Source organism: Nyctereutes procyonoides, unplaced genomic scaffold (assembly GCF_905146905.1).
Source record: "Nyctereutes procyonoides isolate TBG_1078 unplaced genomic scaffold, NYPRO_anot_genome, whole genome shotgun sequence".
NCBI classification, from domain to species: domain Eukaryota; kingdom Metazoa; phylum Chordata; class Mammalia; order Carnivora; family Canidae; genus Nyctereutes; species Nyctereutes procyonoides.
This window is the reverse complement of record NW_026575129.1, coordinates 4,691,933-4,709,016: the sequence shown is the minus strand read 5'-3', so window position 1 is coordinate 4,709,016 and position 17,084 is coordinate 4,691,933. Positions and strand designations below refer to the sequence as shown.

Genomic DNA, 17,084 nt, shown 5'->3' with positions numbered 1-17,084 from the left:
TAAATTCATACCTTTAAAAGTAAATGCATACTTGAAAAAATCTTAAAGCAGTCGCTTCTAAATTTTTTGAGAGTTTCAGGGTCATTAATTTTCTTAGTTGGGTATTTTCCTCTTTTACATTAAAGAGGGAAACAAAAATGAAGTAGTTTTTAAATATTTTCTTACCATCTTTTCTTATGCATTTAAAATTCTATTTTCGAATCTTAAACATTCTTCTCTGAGATGTGATTACAAATAAATAAGCTGCATTGTCTTTCTGTGAAGCCTCAGGAAGATCCTTCCACTTTTCCATCCTTCACAGAACAATGTAAACATCTTTCAAGTGAAACCTCAATGAAAGCTGTTTCTTGATTTTCAAGAAACTAGCTAGTTTCACAGGCAGTTAGCACTCTGTGGCTCTTTTAAAACCAATCACCTCCTAAGAGGCTAACTTCAAAGGAAGCATCATATGGAGGGGATTTAAGAGAAACCAATAGGAAGAATCTCTTTAAATACGTATTAAAAAGATAATACAACATGAGGTGCTTTTTAAAATTATTATTTTATTTTTAAGTAATGTCTACACCCAACATGGGGCTCACATGTCACAAAATTTACAACTTTGAGATCAAGAGTTGTATGCTCCACTGGCTGAGCAGGCCAGAAGCCCCCAGAGTGCTCTCGGTGTGAAGAAGTGGGCTCCCCTCTTGTTTCTTCCCCTCAGGAGATTAATTAGAATGGATTAACCAGGAAACCTGAAAAGGTTGCCTTGCTCTCTCTTTTGTCTCCCTCTGCCTTCTCCCTCTCCTCCACTTCAAGCCTCTGTTTACTTGAAATCAGGATATGGAAAGTTTTTGGATTGAGTTTTAAAACCAAATAAGTCAGAATAATTTTCCTTGGTATGCAGAAGAGCAGAAATGAACTGTTTTCAGCCATTTTTTTTGAAAGTTCATAATAAAGTTGAATAGTGACTGCAATGTTGATTTGCCTGGTTTACACAAATTTTTATTTCTAAGAGAAGAAAATGGAGACTTGAAAAAATTTCCTCTGCCCTTCAAGGTCCTTTTAGCCGGACTAAGAATCAAATTGACATGAGACAGATTAACAGGAAAAAATCGAACTTAGTTTCTTATGTACTATGTAGTTTCCTAACCGGGAATCCACAGAGACAGGACATGCCCTACTGGTGAAGTGTGAGGCTAATCCTGAGCTAAGGGGAGGGTGAGGGCCCTGGGGACGGGAAGGGGAGGAAGATTACTAGCCAGAAGGTGAGAGGAGATTTTTGGAAAACAAGGGTTGCCCTGTTATGGAGACTGCTCCTTTGATAAAGAGATCTCTGTTAACAGCTCTCTTCCTGGTACAAGCTCTCTTTTCCAATGTAAATTAGGCAGTGGAAGGGGAGGTGAAGAGCTTTTCCAGAGTCTGGAGGGTTTTGATGGCTTTTAACGGAAAAAAAAAATCTTCAGGCCAAATGGTCCATCTTGGGGCAGTGTCCTTGGCCCCTACACATGGTATGTCAGAGGTGGGTGCAGAAATATGCAAACATATATAATATATATATTAATAATATATATATTATGTATGTTTTCTCTCCACTGATATTAAGTCTATTACCCTGAGGATTTAGAAAAATTTAATTTGTTCCCAGAAGGGTTGAGCAACGCTGAAAGACCCATTGAACAATCCTCTGCGCTCTTCATTAATTTGGAATTTGGGTTCCTTCTTGGGATGCTAAAGGGAGTATTTCCCTTTGTATTATCTATACTCAAAGGACTCATCAAGCAAATTAATAATGTAAAATGGGTTACTGGGAGAAGCTTTAAAATACTGAGGCAAATACCATCTGGTGAAGAATCATTAGCTTTCCATACTGACAAAATAACTGATGACAAATACAAAAGACTTCTTCAGTTCTCTAAAGCACCTAACCAAAGAATCCTGACCAGACAACGTATCTTTAAATTATTTAGTCATTACTTGAATTTGGAAAAACAAGAATATATTTTTAAAAAAATCCTTTCAGGGGCACCTGGGTGGTTCAATTGGTTAAGCGGCTGCTCAGGTCCTGATCTCAGGGTTCTGGGGTCAAGCCCTGCTCAGAGGGAGTCTGTTTCTCCCTCTCCCCCACCCCCTCATGCTCTCTTTGTGGCTCTTGTTCACTCTCTCTTTCAAACAAACAAACAAACAAAGTCTTAAAAAAAAAAGAAAATATGAAGGTAAATAGGCAAAAACTGCTAACCTAATAGAAAGTGGTTGCCTCTGGAGAGGGGGGCTGAAGGATAGGGTGTAGCGAAGGGAGATGCTATTTTTCATTTGATGTTTTGTCATATTTCTGACATTTAAAAAAACATTGTGCACATGTTAATTTAACAGGGGTCAAGGAGCCTGGAATTTCCAGGAGTGGGGTGAGGGTACCACAGGGCTCTGATTCATTTTTGCTTGGGGTACTGAATTTGTAGCTCTTTGTTTCTAAATGAATACTTTGTTGTTTATTGTAATTGAAATTAATACAACTTCCACAGCTACTTTGAGGTCCCTAGAGAGTTTATAAGAGAAGATTAGAGAAATTTCTTCTTTTATATTAAAAAACTAACTGAATGTACCACTAGTGTTTTTCTTCAAAGTTGAAAAAGCTTTAGGGAATCAGAACAATGGATTTTATTTGCTTTTAAACCATTATTGAAGTGGACATTAAATGTATAATGAAATTTTGTGGGTGTCTATGACTAGTGTTTTTCTTTCATAATATGTGTATACCACTGTTGTTTTCAGTTCAGGAATGGTGTTTTAAAAACTCAACGTTGACTTCTACTTTCTAAAAAAGGAAAGACCCAAAAAAAGCACTTCAAATTCAGGAAGAGTAAAAAGCAAACTATAAACTGGTTATTTATGTCATATATACATATATAATTATATTGCATAAAAGGAGCTAGTTAATTTAGGAAAATTTTTGTGGGGGAAATATTTCACATAGTCCGCCAAGAGCCAGTCTCATTAAGGAAGGGCTATTACTGCTTGTTCCCGAAAAATCCAAATCAGAAGAGACGGACTGTAAATGTATCTACATGTTAGGAACACCATGTACAACTGTCTTCCTTGAAAAGGTCTTCAGAGCACTTAAAATGAAGGTCCCACTGTTTTCTGTGATGTGTACTGACATCACCCTTATTCTTGTTACCTGACCACAGATGCAAAGGGTGCTACCAACCAGACCTTAAATAGCGACTGCACAACCTTAGAACAAGGAAGGTGGTATGCTCTACACAAGGCCACATTCTTGTGAGTCTCCCAGTAGGGAAATGGGGGAACCCACTTGCATAGATCATTTCTTAATATTCTTTAAACTCCTTCATTAATACCAGCCAGGGCTGCTACTTGGTCAGGACTTAAGAAGGCCAGGCCCTGTTCGGCATGGTCTGTTGGGGTGAGTTTATCTAATCCTTGGAAAGTGAGTCCTGTTTTGCAGATGATGACACTGAGATCTCTGTTAGGCGGTCCTGCCAGCTCTTGGTAGAGTTGAAACTTTCAACTCCTGGCTCTGGAAGCTCAGGCTTCGACTCTGCTTTTCCATACCTTGGGGCAGTGCTGACAAATCCCTGGGTTATTAATTCTTGCCTTAACTCTCTGGGAGGCTGGCATTGATTTAGTCACCGAACCCTCCCATGCTGGCATCCATTTGGCAAAATGAGCACAGTATTTACAGTCAGGAGGCCTGATCCTTTTACAGTTGACTCTATCCCCATGGTCCCCTGGTGAGAATTCTCTGCCTTCTTGAGCCTCAGTTTCTCTAACTGGTTAGGAGGCCTGGATCCCAGACAGCTCAGACATATGTAACTGTCACACCTTCCCTTTCCCAGGAACTGGTTGGCTCTTCCCAGCTGGACAGAAACTCTAGGTGTCCAACTAATCTCCCCAGGTGAGAAATGGGACCAAAGTGACCTCGGCTTTGGATGAGTCACAGGCCATCAAGGAGCAGGGTGCTGCCCTAGTCTGCTGTGTATGCTGTTGCAAAATTTTTTTGTTTTACTATTATTTCCAGATTCCAGTCAATTCTCATTACACTCCACGGCTCTGAGTAGGGCCTGCGCCATGACTTTTCTTCCTATAAACTCTGGCATTTGAGATACTAGGAGATCCTGTGCAGCTCATAAAACACTCAGGACCAGTTCCCATTCGACTGCCTTACCCCCTCCAGCTTCTCATCTGCGAGGCAACACCCTCCGCGGCCAAAGGCTGTGTCTTGGAGGCGAGTTCAGCTTGGGGCAAGCCTGGCATCAAGTGCAAGGGGGTCAGACAGGTGACTTCCAGTCCCAGGGTTGCTTCTGCAGTTTTGCTGCGAAGCTTTGGGCAAGTTGTTGAGCGAGTCTGGACTTCCGTGGCCTCAATTCTAAAATGGGTAAAGTTCTGATTTAAAGGGCTTGGCGCCAAGTTCTTATTAACAAACGCCCTGAAGTGGCTGCGAGGAGAGCAGATCTGGGATAGGGAGAACTAGGGGCGCTACCCTCTGCACGTCCTCTAGCGATTTTGGGGCCCCCTTTAAAGTGAGGTCGGGGGATCCCTGGGTGGCGCAGCGGTTTGGCGCCTGCCTTTGGCCCGGGGCGCGATCCTGGAGACCCGGGATCGAATCCCACATCGGGCTCCCGGTGCATGGAGCCTGCTTCTCCCTCTGCGTGTGTGACTATCATAAATAAATAAAGTGAGGTCGGGGTGGAAGGCAGCAGGGCCGCGCCTGGAAGACAGATCAGCTTCCAGGGAAGCGCTGCAAGTGCGCTCGCGGGGCCCCCCCGAGGGCAGAGGGAAGCAGGACGGAACAGCCCGGTGCCCCGGGTCCCAGGGAGCCGAGGAGGGAGGTGAAGCGCCCCGTGCAGGTCGCCGAGCCTCCGCCCCGTACGGCTCCAGGCTCCCTGCAGCAGGCAGCCAGCCGCGGGGGCCGGGGGCCGCGGGCAGGCGCGGCAGCACCGGAACGCGGGGCCCGCCCCCCGGTAAGTGAGCGCAGCCGCCGCGCCGCCTGACGCCAGCGGAAGGGCGGGCCCCGCGCGAGCCTACTCGGCCGCCGGCGCCCGGGAGGGGGCGGGGCCTGCGGCGGCGCGACCGGGCGGGGCGGGGCCTGCGGCGCGGGGGGCGGGGCCTGCGGCGCGAGGGGGCGGGGCCCGAGGGGGCGGGCGGGGCCCGCGGCGGCGGGGCGGGGCTTGGCGGCGGTTGTTTGCTCCCAGGCGGCGGTGCCTGGCTTTCCCACCGGGCTGCTCGGCGTGGAGGAGCGGGCTGCTCCAGAAAGGGGAGATCGCGGCTGGAGGTGGCGCGAGGGCCGGAGGGCAGCGGGCAGCGGGCGAGGACGCCGGTGGTCGTCGGCCGCCGCGATGTCAGCGCGGTGCTGCGCGGGCCAGGTGAGCGCGGGGCCGGGCGCCCAGCACCGCCGGCTCCCCCGCGTGCGCACCCCGCATCCTTGGCTCCGAGGGGCCGGGCGTGGGTGCCGCGGCTGCCGCTGCGCCGTCTGCGTGGCTGCCTCGGGCCGGAGCGCGGCGCGCAGCCGTCGGGGGAGCCCGGTGCCCTGGCTGGGAGGGACGGGCGGCTGGAAAGCGCCGAGGAGACCCCGGGGTCCTCGGTCCGTTCCTCGGGGTTCGCCTAGGGCGGGGCAGGCGGGGCAGGCGGGGCTCGGGCTCGGGCTCCCCAGGCTGCCGGGGGGTCTCGCCAAGAGCGAGCGCCGTGGTCCACCCGGCTCTGCCTCCCCGACGAGCCCGGAGAAGGACGTGCGTGCGGGCCGCGTCTCCTCTGTCGTGCGGTGGACGACACTCGGGTCATCTGGCGCCGGCCGCTGCGCTGGGCGTCGTGCAGCCCCGAGTGTCGGCGCTGGGCCTGCGGGAGCGCCTCGAAACCCGGGTCGCGCGCCACGGGGGCGCCGGCGGGCGGGGGAGCCAGCCCCGCTTCCTGCGCTCGCGCTCGGAGCCTTCCGTCCCTCCGCCTCGGCTCCGCGGGCCGGGGACGGCGAATACCTTGAACCGCGTCTGTCTCCTTGGGATGGGCGCCTCCTACTGGCTAGTAGCGCATCCGGGCGGAATTACTGGGCCTCAACTCTTCAGTGCTGATTAAACAGTAGGAGGCGGCGGAAGGTAAAGCCTTCCCGACGTGGAGCCCCCTCCTCCCTATCCTCCCCACTCTGTACAGCGTCTCTTTTCTCTTTCTCTTTTTGTGTTTGCTTTTTTTTTTTCTTTTCGAAGATTTTATTTATTTGAGAGCGAGCACGGCGGGGTTAGGGGCAGAGAGGGGAAGAGGGCGTGCAGGCTCCCCGTTGGCGAGCCGCGGGGCTGCACCCGGGACCCTAAGTTCATGACCTGAGCCGACGCGGAGCGCGGACGCTTAAGGCACTGAGGCACCCAGTGCCCCTCTGCACAGCATTTCTGTACATAATTTTAATGGTGTGTTTTTTTCCCCAGTAACTCTCCCTCGGGAGCAGTCAGGTACTGGGATGTGCCTGCTTTCTTTCTAATGCGTTCAGTCTTGCGGCAATCGAGGCCGGTCCCTGCGTGATGCGGAGGGTTAAACTGAGAGTCTCTAACCCGCGGATTGTGTTGGGAGATAATCCGCCCCCTTCCAGCGGCTGTGTGAAGTTCTCCTGGTTTTTGAGGTCTAATACTGTACTTGGCTTGCGTTCACGTTGACCTTTTCATACACGAGGAAATTGAAGTTTTTGTGAGTTTTTTTTTTTTTTAATTCGCAAGTGGTCTCCATGTCCAACCTGAGGTTCAGACTCACTACCCCGTGACCGAGAGTCGCGTGCTCCACCGACTGAGCCAGCCCCTGAAAATTGAGGTTTTTAACTTGAGGTGTAATGACTTGCGTTAAGTCAGGCAAGGAGGGAGAGAGGATGCTTACCACTTTACCAGGGCTTTTCGTACTAAGATGGACTAGAAAGGCTGTTTTCCGAATGTTCCCGATCTCAAAGCTTTGCAGATCTTTCGTTGTTGTTTGAGATGCTTTCCAATTTGGTGCAGCACTTCCCATTATTTAGTAATTATAGATATTTAGGGGCATCTGCCCTCCCCTAGTCCCTTGAGGCCTTCTGTGACTCCAAGCAGCTAATTTAGGGCTTTGAAAATGATTACCGGTACTCAAGTGGTCTTGTGAAAGAATTATTGGTATGGTTGATATTTTGGCAGGATTTAATGACTTGTTTCTAAAATTCCCCTCTCAGGACTTTGGAAAGAACCAAATCCTGGCCATTCATCACAGGAAAGTTAACTTCTCCTTTCTCTGGGCTGCTTGAGGGAACACTGTGGTGGGTCTCAATGCAGTGAGGGGGTGATGACACTATGACGTCTTTCGAATGGGGCTACTAAGAGGTGTGTGTTAAAAACAACTCATAGCACCATCAGAAGCTAAGTCTGACAGTCCCTTTATTTAAACAATTTTAAAAAATTGGTAAGTAATTTTTTATTCAACCAATCTTTTTTGTTTAATTTGAGCACCTATGAACTGTTTTATTCCCAGCATCTCTGAAATCAAATGTGTGGGTCCCCGCCCCCACACCAACCAATTTCCCCAAGATACTAACTGGATTTACAATTCAATTCAATTATGACGCCACCTGGATTTACTATCCCACAGGTTAAGGGCTTAGTTGGATACAACTGCCTCTCGCCACACACTTCAGATGCCAGTCACAAGTCTCATGGGCTTCCCATACTGAAGGAAAACCAAATCTCTATTTCTGGTATCACGATATCACAACACCTACTATGTGCCAGGAGCTAGAGATGGGGCAATGAGCCGGACAGACATCGTCTCTTTCCTCAGTGGTCTGTCCAATTGTGCTTGTGTTCACAAGCATGTAAACAGTGAACTAGTACTGTAACAAGACCTGGTAGCAGAGTGGCTTTGGGTGGGTTGCCGCAGAAGCCTGTCTGAGAAGATGCTCCTGGAATCGAGACTGGAAATGATCAGGAAGGAGAGGCATGTCAGGGCATGTCCATGTCAAGGTCTGGGTAAGGAGCCTTGCAGGGTTTTTGAGGAACAGAAGGGGGTCCAGGGTAGCCGGAGTGTCATCAGTGGAGCAGATGAGGCAGAGAGGCAGGCAGGTCCAGATGTGGCCAGAGACGGACTGACAGCCACGGTTGGAGTTGGGACTTTGTGTCTGTTCCAGGGCGAGCTGTGGTTTGCTCCACACTTAGATCACTTTGGGAGCTGTGAAGACTCCACGGTCTCCGGGACTAGCGGAGGTAGGGAGAGCAGCGAGCTGTTCATTCAGTGGAATATTTTTAAACTGCCTCCTGTATGTGCAAGCAGGCTGTAGCAGTCAACAAAGATGCCCCCTGATGGAGCTTAACGCTTGGCCATCCGCTGTTGCTGTAGTGTGAGGAGGAGAGCATGTTTTACCTTAATGTAGGCTGTAGTGGTGTTCACAGTGGGAGGTTGTTGGCTTCTGGGGTAATTTTAGAGGTGAATTGGACTTTTGTGTGGATTGGAAGTGGGGTGTGGGAATGAGAGCTATGCCAGATTTGTCCCCAGCTACTGGATTGCTGATGGTGCCATTTACTAGGTGAGATGGGAGGCTTGAAGGGAGGAGGACATTTGGGAAATTAGTTTTCTTTAGGCTTTGTTACATTTGAGATGCCTATTATAAATTACATGTGTATGGAAAGTCACCAGTTGGATGTTTAAATGGGGAGAAACTTAGGGGTGCCTGGCTGGCTCAGTTGGTAGGGCATGCAACTTTTGATCTCAGGATTGAGTTCCAACCCCACGTTGAATGTAGAGATTACTTAGAAATAAAATCTGAAGAAAGTTGGGAGAAGTTTTAGGTTGGAGATAGAACTTTTTGGAACCTGAAGGACCATCAGGAGCAATGTATAACTTAGAAAATAGCTCTGGACTCAGGTCTGGGTTTGAATTGGTAAATCTGGACGAGGGCTGGTGTGAATGTGCACATGTTACCTACCCTCTGTTAACCTCAGTTTTCCTTGACTGTAGAATGGGTGTGATAATACCTCCTGGGATTATTGTAAGGGTTATATGTGATCTAGACACACAGTCTCTAAGTACATAGTTTAGCACAGAGTAAGGAACCCCAAACTCTTAGTTTGTTACTAGCCAATACCCACCTGCACCTGGATAGTTCCCAGATCATCTTATTTTTGCACCGACTCTGAAACACACTTAGATTTCACTTATGCTGTTGCTAATGGATGCTAATGGAAGGAGAGATTACAGGGGAGAGTGGTCACTCCACACTGTGCCGGGGCAGATCCCTGAGGACTGGATGATGAGCAGAGCTGCCTTGCTCTCCTGGGAACTTACGACTTATTTAGGGGGGCAGTGTGGGGAAAGCTAGCTACAGAAAATGAAAATACATACTGTCAGAAGTGAAATAAGATGTGTAATTGAAAAATCTAGGGATCCCTGGGTGGCGCAGCGGTTTGGCGCCTGCCTTTGGCCCAGGGCGCGATCCTGGAGACCCGGGATCGAATCCCACATCGGGCTCCCGGTGCATGGAGCCTGCTTCTCCCTCTGCCTGTGTCTCTGCCTCTCTCTCTTTCTCTCTCTCTGTGACTATCATAAATAAATAAAAATTAAAAAAAAAAAAAGAAAAATCTAGACAGTGCTCACAGGGCAATTTGAGAATAAAGCTTGGCAGGGAGGGGATCCCTGGGTGGCGCAGCGGTTTAGCACCTGCCTTTGGCCCAGGGCGTGATCCTGGAGACCTGGGATCGAATCCCACGTCGGGCTCCCGGTGCATGGAGCCTGCTTCTCCCTCTGCCTGTGTCTCTGCCTCTCTCTCTCTCTCTCACTCTGTGTGACTATCATAAATAAATAAAAATTATATATATAAAAAAAAAGCTCGACAGGGTTCACTCCAGGCAAGTATAGGCATTAATGATGGTAGTAACGATAGCTGAGGTGTATCTCATGCCCACGATGGGCTGCCTGTTTCTACCTGCATTAGAGCCTACATTTTTCCACAACAACCTTAAGGGGTGATTAATGTTCTAATTGGCTTCCTTTTGCAGGGCAGACAACTGAGTACAGAGAAATAAATGAACTTGACTGATACTCCATGGTGGTGGAGCCAGGCCTCGATGCTGGTCCACCTGACTCAGGTTGGGCCTTTTAACTACCAGGCTGCCATTCCTTATTATTCTTATTATGTAGAAGTAATGAATACCTGTTGCTCATTATTGTTGCGTATGATGGGCCTTAGGCAGTTTTGAATACACAGCTGTTTTGATAGATACTGGTAGTTGCCAGTGGTTGTGGGTGGATAAGGTTTAGCCTTTTCCAGACCAAATTCTGCCGCAAATGCTGACATTTATTGGCCAGGCGGGTACATAGCAGTCAGGCAGCCTGATCTGGGGCTTCATGATGTTCCAGCTCTTTGCTCTTCTTGGTGCACTGACAGGGAGCTTGCGTGCTCACTCGAGGCAGAGGCAGAGGCAGCAGTGATCTATTATGCGGGACCCTCACCCAGGCGGCCAAACCAGCAAGACCATGTGGGTGGATCACAGCCATGGGACCATTCCTGGGATGCAGGTTCACTATCCAATGGTGGTTGGGCCAGTTCGTTTAAGAGGTATTTCCAGCCAGTTCATAATAATTACTGTTTCCCCCAATGAAAGCCCATTTGTAATGTCTGTCCTGTTAACAAAGTCATGAACACCACCCGGAACTAGCTGTGGTCAGAGACATACAGCTAGATGGTTTTTTTTTTTTTTTATGATAGTCACACACACACACACAGAGAGAGAGAGAGAGAGAGAGAGAGAGAGAGAGAGGCAGAGACACAGGCAGAGGGAGAAGCAGGCTCCATGCACCGGGAGCCCGACGTGGGACTCGATCCCGGGTCTCCAGGATTGCGCCCTGGGCCAAAGGCAGACGCTAAACCACTGCGCCACCCAGGGATCCCCACAGCTAGATGTTGAAGCAGTGAAAACATTTTATTTTCTGAAACCTCTGACACTAGGGGAAGAGCTGAGCTCTGTTCTCTTTTGCAGGTAGTTTTTTTTTATATATATATATATTTTTTATTTATTCATGAGAGGTGCAGAGGGAGAAGCAGGCTCCATGCAGGAAGCCCTACGCGGGACTCCATCCAGAGACTCCAGGATCACACCCTGGGCCAAAGGCCTCTGCGCTTAACCGCTGAGCTACCCAGGGGTCCCTGCAGGGAGTTTTAAAGGGGGAATGAAGGAGTAGGGAGGAGTGAGTGGGGCCCAGTCGAGTTAGGGAAGGGAAAGTTACAGGAGGTGGTTAGTAGACTTGGGATTAGGCCCCTGTGTCTGCTAGTTGGCAAGTTAGGATTGTCCTGTCACTGACCTGGGGAGACAGGCCCTGTCCTTCCTGATAATTACATTTCCAAGGAATGGCTTTCGGGTCCTTGAGAAAGACGCTCCAGAGTTGTAGGAAATACATACACATCTCAAAGGAACAGGAAGGATTCACAGTTGTAAGCTCTCTTTGGTAAGAAAGGAAGGCCAGGGCCTATCTTAGGTGTTGGCTAGGACAATTAATTTCTTTTGACTGCCCAGAGCTTTTCTAGATGAGAACTGAAGGGCAAAAGGCAGCTGGGCCATCCTCGGGATGCAGCCTTAGGTTGCCAGAAGCCCTGTTAGAGCTTGGTCAGATCTGTCCTGTAGGAGTTTGTGCAGAGTTGCTTTGTGTTGAGATTTCTTGGAGTTTTCACCATTATTTAAGCTGGTTAACAAAATCTGGGTTCATTGGAGTTAGAGGTGACAAAAGTCCATACAGGAGACCTAGAGTGTGGCCTCTGAGGAAGTGTTAGCTGGAATGGGTGTTCCTCATCAGGGCATCTGAAGTCCATGAAGACTTCTACAAAAAGTAAGTAAGCTCAAGAAGCATTTCCTTGGTAATGATCTTCCCCTTCCTTTGAGAGTTCTCTCCGAACGTGCACTTAGACCTGCCTAACCCCTAATACTTGGTCATCTGATGGACAGGAATGGTTTCCTGGTTACTGTGTGTATGGGCTTCCTCTCTCCCCCTAGACAGAGCGGGTACTATTACCTCGCTGAACCCCCTATTGAGTGCTTTTGGTTACAAAACTCTCTCTCCCTACAGCTCATTGTTTATAGTGATTGGAAATGTTAGGTCCTCATTGTATCACGTGATGCTTCCACCCTTGGAAGGGATCCAGGCGCAAAAGTTCATTTTATCTATGACTGGTGTGTTTTTTTAACTTATTGGGTGTATTTGTGAAACACAGGGGGGAAAAAACATCACACCAGAGAACCATATTTTGATATTTTAACGTCCAGTCACCCATACTTAGTATATATGATTTTACTTTGTAAAATTCGATTATACTGTAGTGCTGTGGAATTATTGGGTGATCCTCCTCTTTTTGTGGAATTATTGGGTGGTCACGGGAGTTTTTTTTTTTTTTTTTTTTTTAAGTAATCTCTACTCCCAAAGTGGGGCTCAAATTCACAACCCTGAGGTCAAGAATTGCAGGTTCTACCGACTGAGCCAGCCAGGTGCCCCCTTGGTCAGGGAAGTTGTGTTTTTTGTTTTAAGAGTTTTAAAAATTTATTTATTCATGAAAGACACAGAGGCAGAGGAAGAAGCAGCTCCCTGCAGAGAGCCCGATGTGGGACTCCCATCTCCAGGCCAGGATCACACCCTGAGCCGAAGACAGACGCTCAACTATCCAGGCGTCCTGGTCAGGGAAGTTTTTTTTTTTTGTTTTTTGTTTTTTAGATTTTATTTATTTATTCATAGAAACAGAGAGAGAGAGAGAGAGGCAGAGACACAGGCAGAGGAGAAGCAGGCATCATACAGAGAGCCTGATGTGGGACTCGATCCAGGGTCTCCAGGATCACGCCCTGGGCTGCAGGCAGCGCTAAACCGCTGAGCCACCGGGGCTGCCCCAGGGAAGTTTTTAACAGACACAAATCACTCATTTGTAGCCATTAATATTTTCTGGGTTAACATTCAGGTGTAAGTATTCTTTTGCTTTCAAACATGATGAATTCTCCAGAGGTATTAAATAAAGTTAAATGAGTGAAAGTTAGTTAATAAGCATGTGTGTTAATAGGCTTGTGTTTCTATTTCTAAAAGACCAAAAATAGCAAAGAAAATCTGAATTATGCCCCCTTTTAATGCCGTCATTGACAGTATATTTCAGTCATTTCCAACATTTTCTTTGAGCTTTTTCTTTGCCTTTATTTCTACAGATACTACCTCTCTCAATGGTGTTTGAGTCTGTTTCCCTGCTGTATGAAGGTGCCCATCTCTGTTTCAGTTACATTAAGTGTGACTCCTGTTTTCTCACTAGGGTCAGCACTTTTATTTTTCTGTTCATTTTTGTAAAATGCAGGCAGAATGTGGTAAAGTGCCACCTGGTTGGCATCCCACACTGACAGGGTGCTGACTGCCTAAGGTTGAACCGGTAGCTTATATCTTCACTGCTGAGCTCATATAGAAAGAGTGTTCGGAGATGTGCAGTTAGGCAAGCTTAGGTTGTTGGGGAGGGGTTGGGGGGGTGGCCTGTTACCTGTCTTAAAGCAGGGAAGAGGGTTGCCCGGGAGCTCAGCAGTTGAGCGTCTGCCTTTGGCCCAGGGCATGATCCTGGGGTCCTGGGATCGAGTCCCATGTCTGGCTCCCTGCATGGGGCCTGCTTCTCCCTCTGCCTCTCTCTCTCTCTCTCTCTGTCTCTCATGAATAAATAAATAAAATGTTAAAAAAAAAAACAGTAAAGAGGGTGAAGGTGGCCATGTTGGTTGGAGAGTTAGGGTGAGGGGTGTTCACTCAGCCTTGTTTTCTTGGGCTGCTTTATAACTGATGTGGGCGAGCTGACAAGTAGCTTTGAGCTATGTGGGATGCCTCGGCTGGGAGAGCCAAGAGGGCCGACCTGTGGGGAGTGGAAGCAGTCTCACTGTCTCCGCTAGAGAGACAATCTCTTCCCAGTGCTTGATTCGGCCCGGTTTTCTGTATAAATAACACCTCTAGGTTTCCCACAGCTTATTCAAGATCTGGGACTCAGTCAAGTATGAGACTTGGCAGCTTATCTTCCAGTGTCCCAGGTGTTTTCATGTGAGCTGCAAGGGTAGAGCAGGGAGGATGGCATTGTCCACTTACATTTCAGTTCACCTATGATAATTTGACATCAGAAAGGAGGACTTGGGTGCCTGGTGGCTCTGTCGGTTAAGCACCCAACTCTTCTTTTTTTTTTGGAAGATTTTATTCATTTATTCATGAGAGACACACACAGAGGCAGAGACACAGGCAGAGGGAGAAGCAGGCTCCCTATGGGGAGCCTGATGTGGGACTCGATCCCCTTACCTGGGATCAAGCCTTGAGCCCAAGGCAGATGCTCACCGCTGAGCCACCCAGGTGCCCCTAAGCATCCAACTCTTGATCTCAGCTCAGGTCTTGATCTCAGGGTTGTGAATGTGAATTCCACACTGGGTGTGGAGCCTACCAAAAAAAAGTCATCATGTAAGGTGGCGTCTGCAGCATTAACCACTGGACACAGTTCCATTTTAGCTTTTGAATTGTTCTCAATACCTGTAATTATAGCTATAACAATTGTTAAAAAAATTCAACTAAATTCTCAAGATCTAATTGGCTTTATTAATTGATTCATGAATCCAGCAGCATCCCATCTAGCATGCAGAGGAATGGTTTTTAAAGGTAAGGAGGGGTGGGAAAGGAATGGTTTTTAACGGTAGAGAAGGATGGGAAAAAATTACTAGCAAAGAATTCATTGTTTTAGGCAAGGTCACCCTCTTAAGGGGAGGAGGATGGATGTATCAGTAAATTTCCTAGTGCTGATCAGGATAGTCCCGGGTCAATTGGTTAAAGGTTACATTTTTGGAGGGTTGAAATTGCAGTTAAGTTAGGTATTAGGTCTTTGTTTACAAATTTGGGATCTTCACCTAAGTGACACCATTTGGAGCTTGTGGTTTTCTTTTTAACACTGCTAATAATACCTTGTGTTCTGTGTGAGTCAAGCAGCGTTGTCAGTGAAGTTTCATTACATTTTGTGGTTGGGGTTGAGATTGGAGCCTGACAACATTGGTCAAGTTACTAATCTGGACCGCTGTGATTATCTTTGATAATCTTTGTTGATCAGGTTTTCCAAGTAGTCTAAAGTGAACCTTTGCAAGATTTCTGAACATTACATGGAAGTCAGCATAGCGTGTATAAGGAAATTCAAATAGTGGATTGATTTGATTACATAAAACATCTGTTTGAATTTTAAAGGAAACAGGATTTTACTTTGGCTTTTCCTCTGTAGTTTGCCTTCTGAGATTAAAATTGAGCTGATGTTTAAGGAAAGCAGCTGTTATGGAAAAAGAGTGGGTTTTTATCACAGAATAAGTTTTGAAACAACTTGCAGGTTTGAAGTAGGGTTGCAGTTTACAGTGATTTAAACAGCATTTCCCTCATGAAAACTGTCTAGTCAAAACAAAAGTAGGAAAAGCACATGCACACAACCCTTAAATCTTTTATGCAGCGATAACTAGGAGAGCTGGAAAATCAGACTTCTGTTTAAGTATCATTTTTATAAACTGGCCAACTACACTTTGAAACAAAGCCCACAAGGTTTTCATAGGATTTATTTTCCAGTTTTTTGTCCTTGCATTATATCTCAGTAATTTCACAGAGGACTGAGTCCCCTAATGCTCTAATCCTTAGTGTGTGTGGTTCACCAAAAAAAAAAAAAAAAAGGGAAGAATTTAGTCTTTTGTTGTTGACTCCATGCTCATTGAACTCCTCCAGTGGTGTTCTCAGAAACAATGACAGTATTTTGTAACCATAGTAATGAAAATGTTCTCTGTAATAGGATTCTTTATCAGTATGAATTTTCTTTGACTTTGGTAGCATTATTCCCGTTAAATAACAAAAGATTTAACCAAGTAAATTTTAAAGACCTAATTGGCTTTACTAATCAATTCATGAATTGGGCAGCATTCCAACTAGTAAGTAGAAGGGAGCTTCAAAGTTCTACAGAAAAGGGTTTTCTTTTTCCTTTTTTTTTTTTTTTTAATATTTATTGAGAGAGAGAAAGCACAGGGGGTAGGAGCAGAGAGAGAGTCTCAGGAAGACTCCACTTTGAGAGTGGAGCCCCATGTGGGGCTCAGTCTCATGTCCCTGAGACCAGGACCTGAGTGGAAACCAAAGTCGGACCCCAACCAAATGCACCACCCAGACATCCCAAAAAAGGGTTTTCAGAAGAGGGAGAGGAGGAAGAGGAAATTATTGGCACAGAATCCATTGTTTTAGGCAAGGTTGCCTTCCTAAGGGGAACAGAAGGGAGAGGGGTCTATCATAGTGTGGACCAGGAAATTCCATGTTGACTGGCTGAAAGTTCCATTTTCAGGGGTTGAAACTGCAGTTTGGTTAACCTAAGTGACAACATTTTGGGCCTGTGGTTTTCTTTTTAAAATTCCTAGGAATACTGGTGGCGACTTTGCTGTTTGCAAAAGAAAAAAAAAAAAAAACTTACAACCCCCAAAGCAATATGTCAATTGATAAATACTCACTGGGTATCGAGCATATTATTAGTCCAAGGCGGTAACTAGGCTTACTTTCATGCTTGGGAGCAACTAGTGAATTGATGCTGGATATTCTTAGGATAACATTTCTCCTGGGGCAGAACTTCCACAAAGACCTGAACTGAGGTTTATGTATCTCAGCTTTGGACCTTTTATGCCTGTGAAAGGGGAGGAAACATCAAGTTCACCAGGGGCAACACTTCCCTAGGAGTAAATGAACCAACCCAGAGGTGCACCCGGGGTACTAGGTCCTCAGAAATGGACTCTTATGGTTTCTGTGCAGCCCTCCGGTCACACAGTTTTTCCTAGGACAGAATTCTTACCATTTTTCAGCTTCTCAGAGGAATTTTAAGACCTCAAAAAGTCCCAGTGCAGAATGATAATGGAAAGACCAACAATGGAGACAGCTCCATTTAAAAGGCAGACATTCTGGGTGGGGGTAAGGGGGACTCCCAGCTGGCTCAGTCTCCTCATGAAGAGCCTCCGACTCTTCATCTCTGGGTTGTAAATTCAAGCCCTGCGTAGGGTATAGAGATTACTTAAAATCTCTAAAACCAAACCCAAAACATTAAAGGGCAGACACATTCCTGTAGCAAACCT

The 17,084-nt window shown here is 46.9% G+C and overlaps 1 protein-coding gene across 1 annotated transcript in view; it reads left to right on the top strand.

Moving 5' to 3' along the window:
* Window positions 1-5,186: 5,186 nt before the first annotated feature.
* Window positions 5,187-17,084, top strand: part of SERINC5 (serine incorporator 5) — a 107,844-nt gene continuing 95,946 nt past the window's right edge. The window contains exon 1 of the mRNA XM_055342236.1: window positions 5,187-5,363. Coding sequence (XP_055198211.1) covers window positions 5,337-5,363 — 27 coding nt within the window. The 5' untranslated portion in view covers window positions 5,187-5,336. The remainder of the gene's footprint in view (window positions 5,364-17,084) is intronic.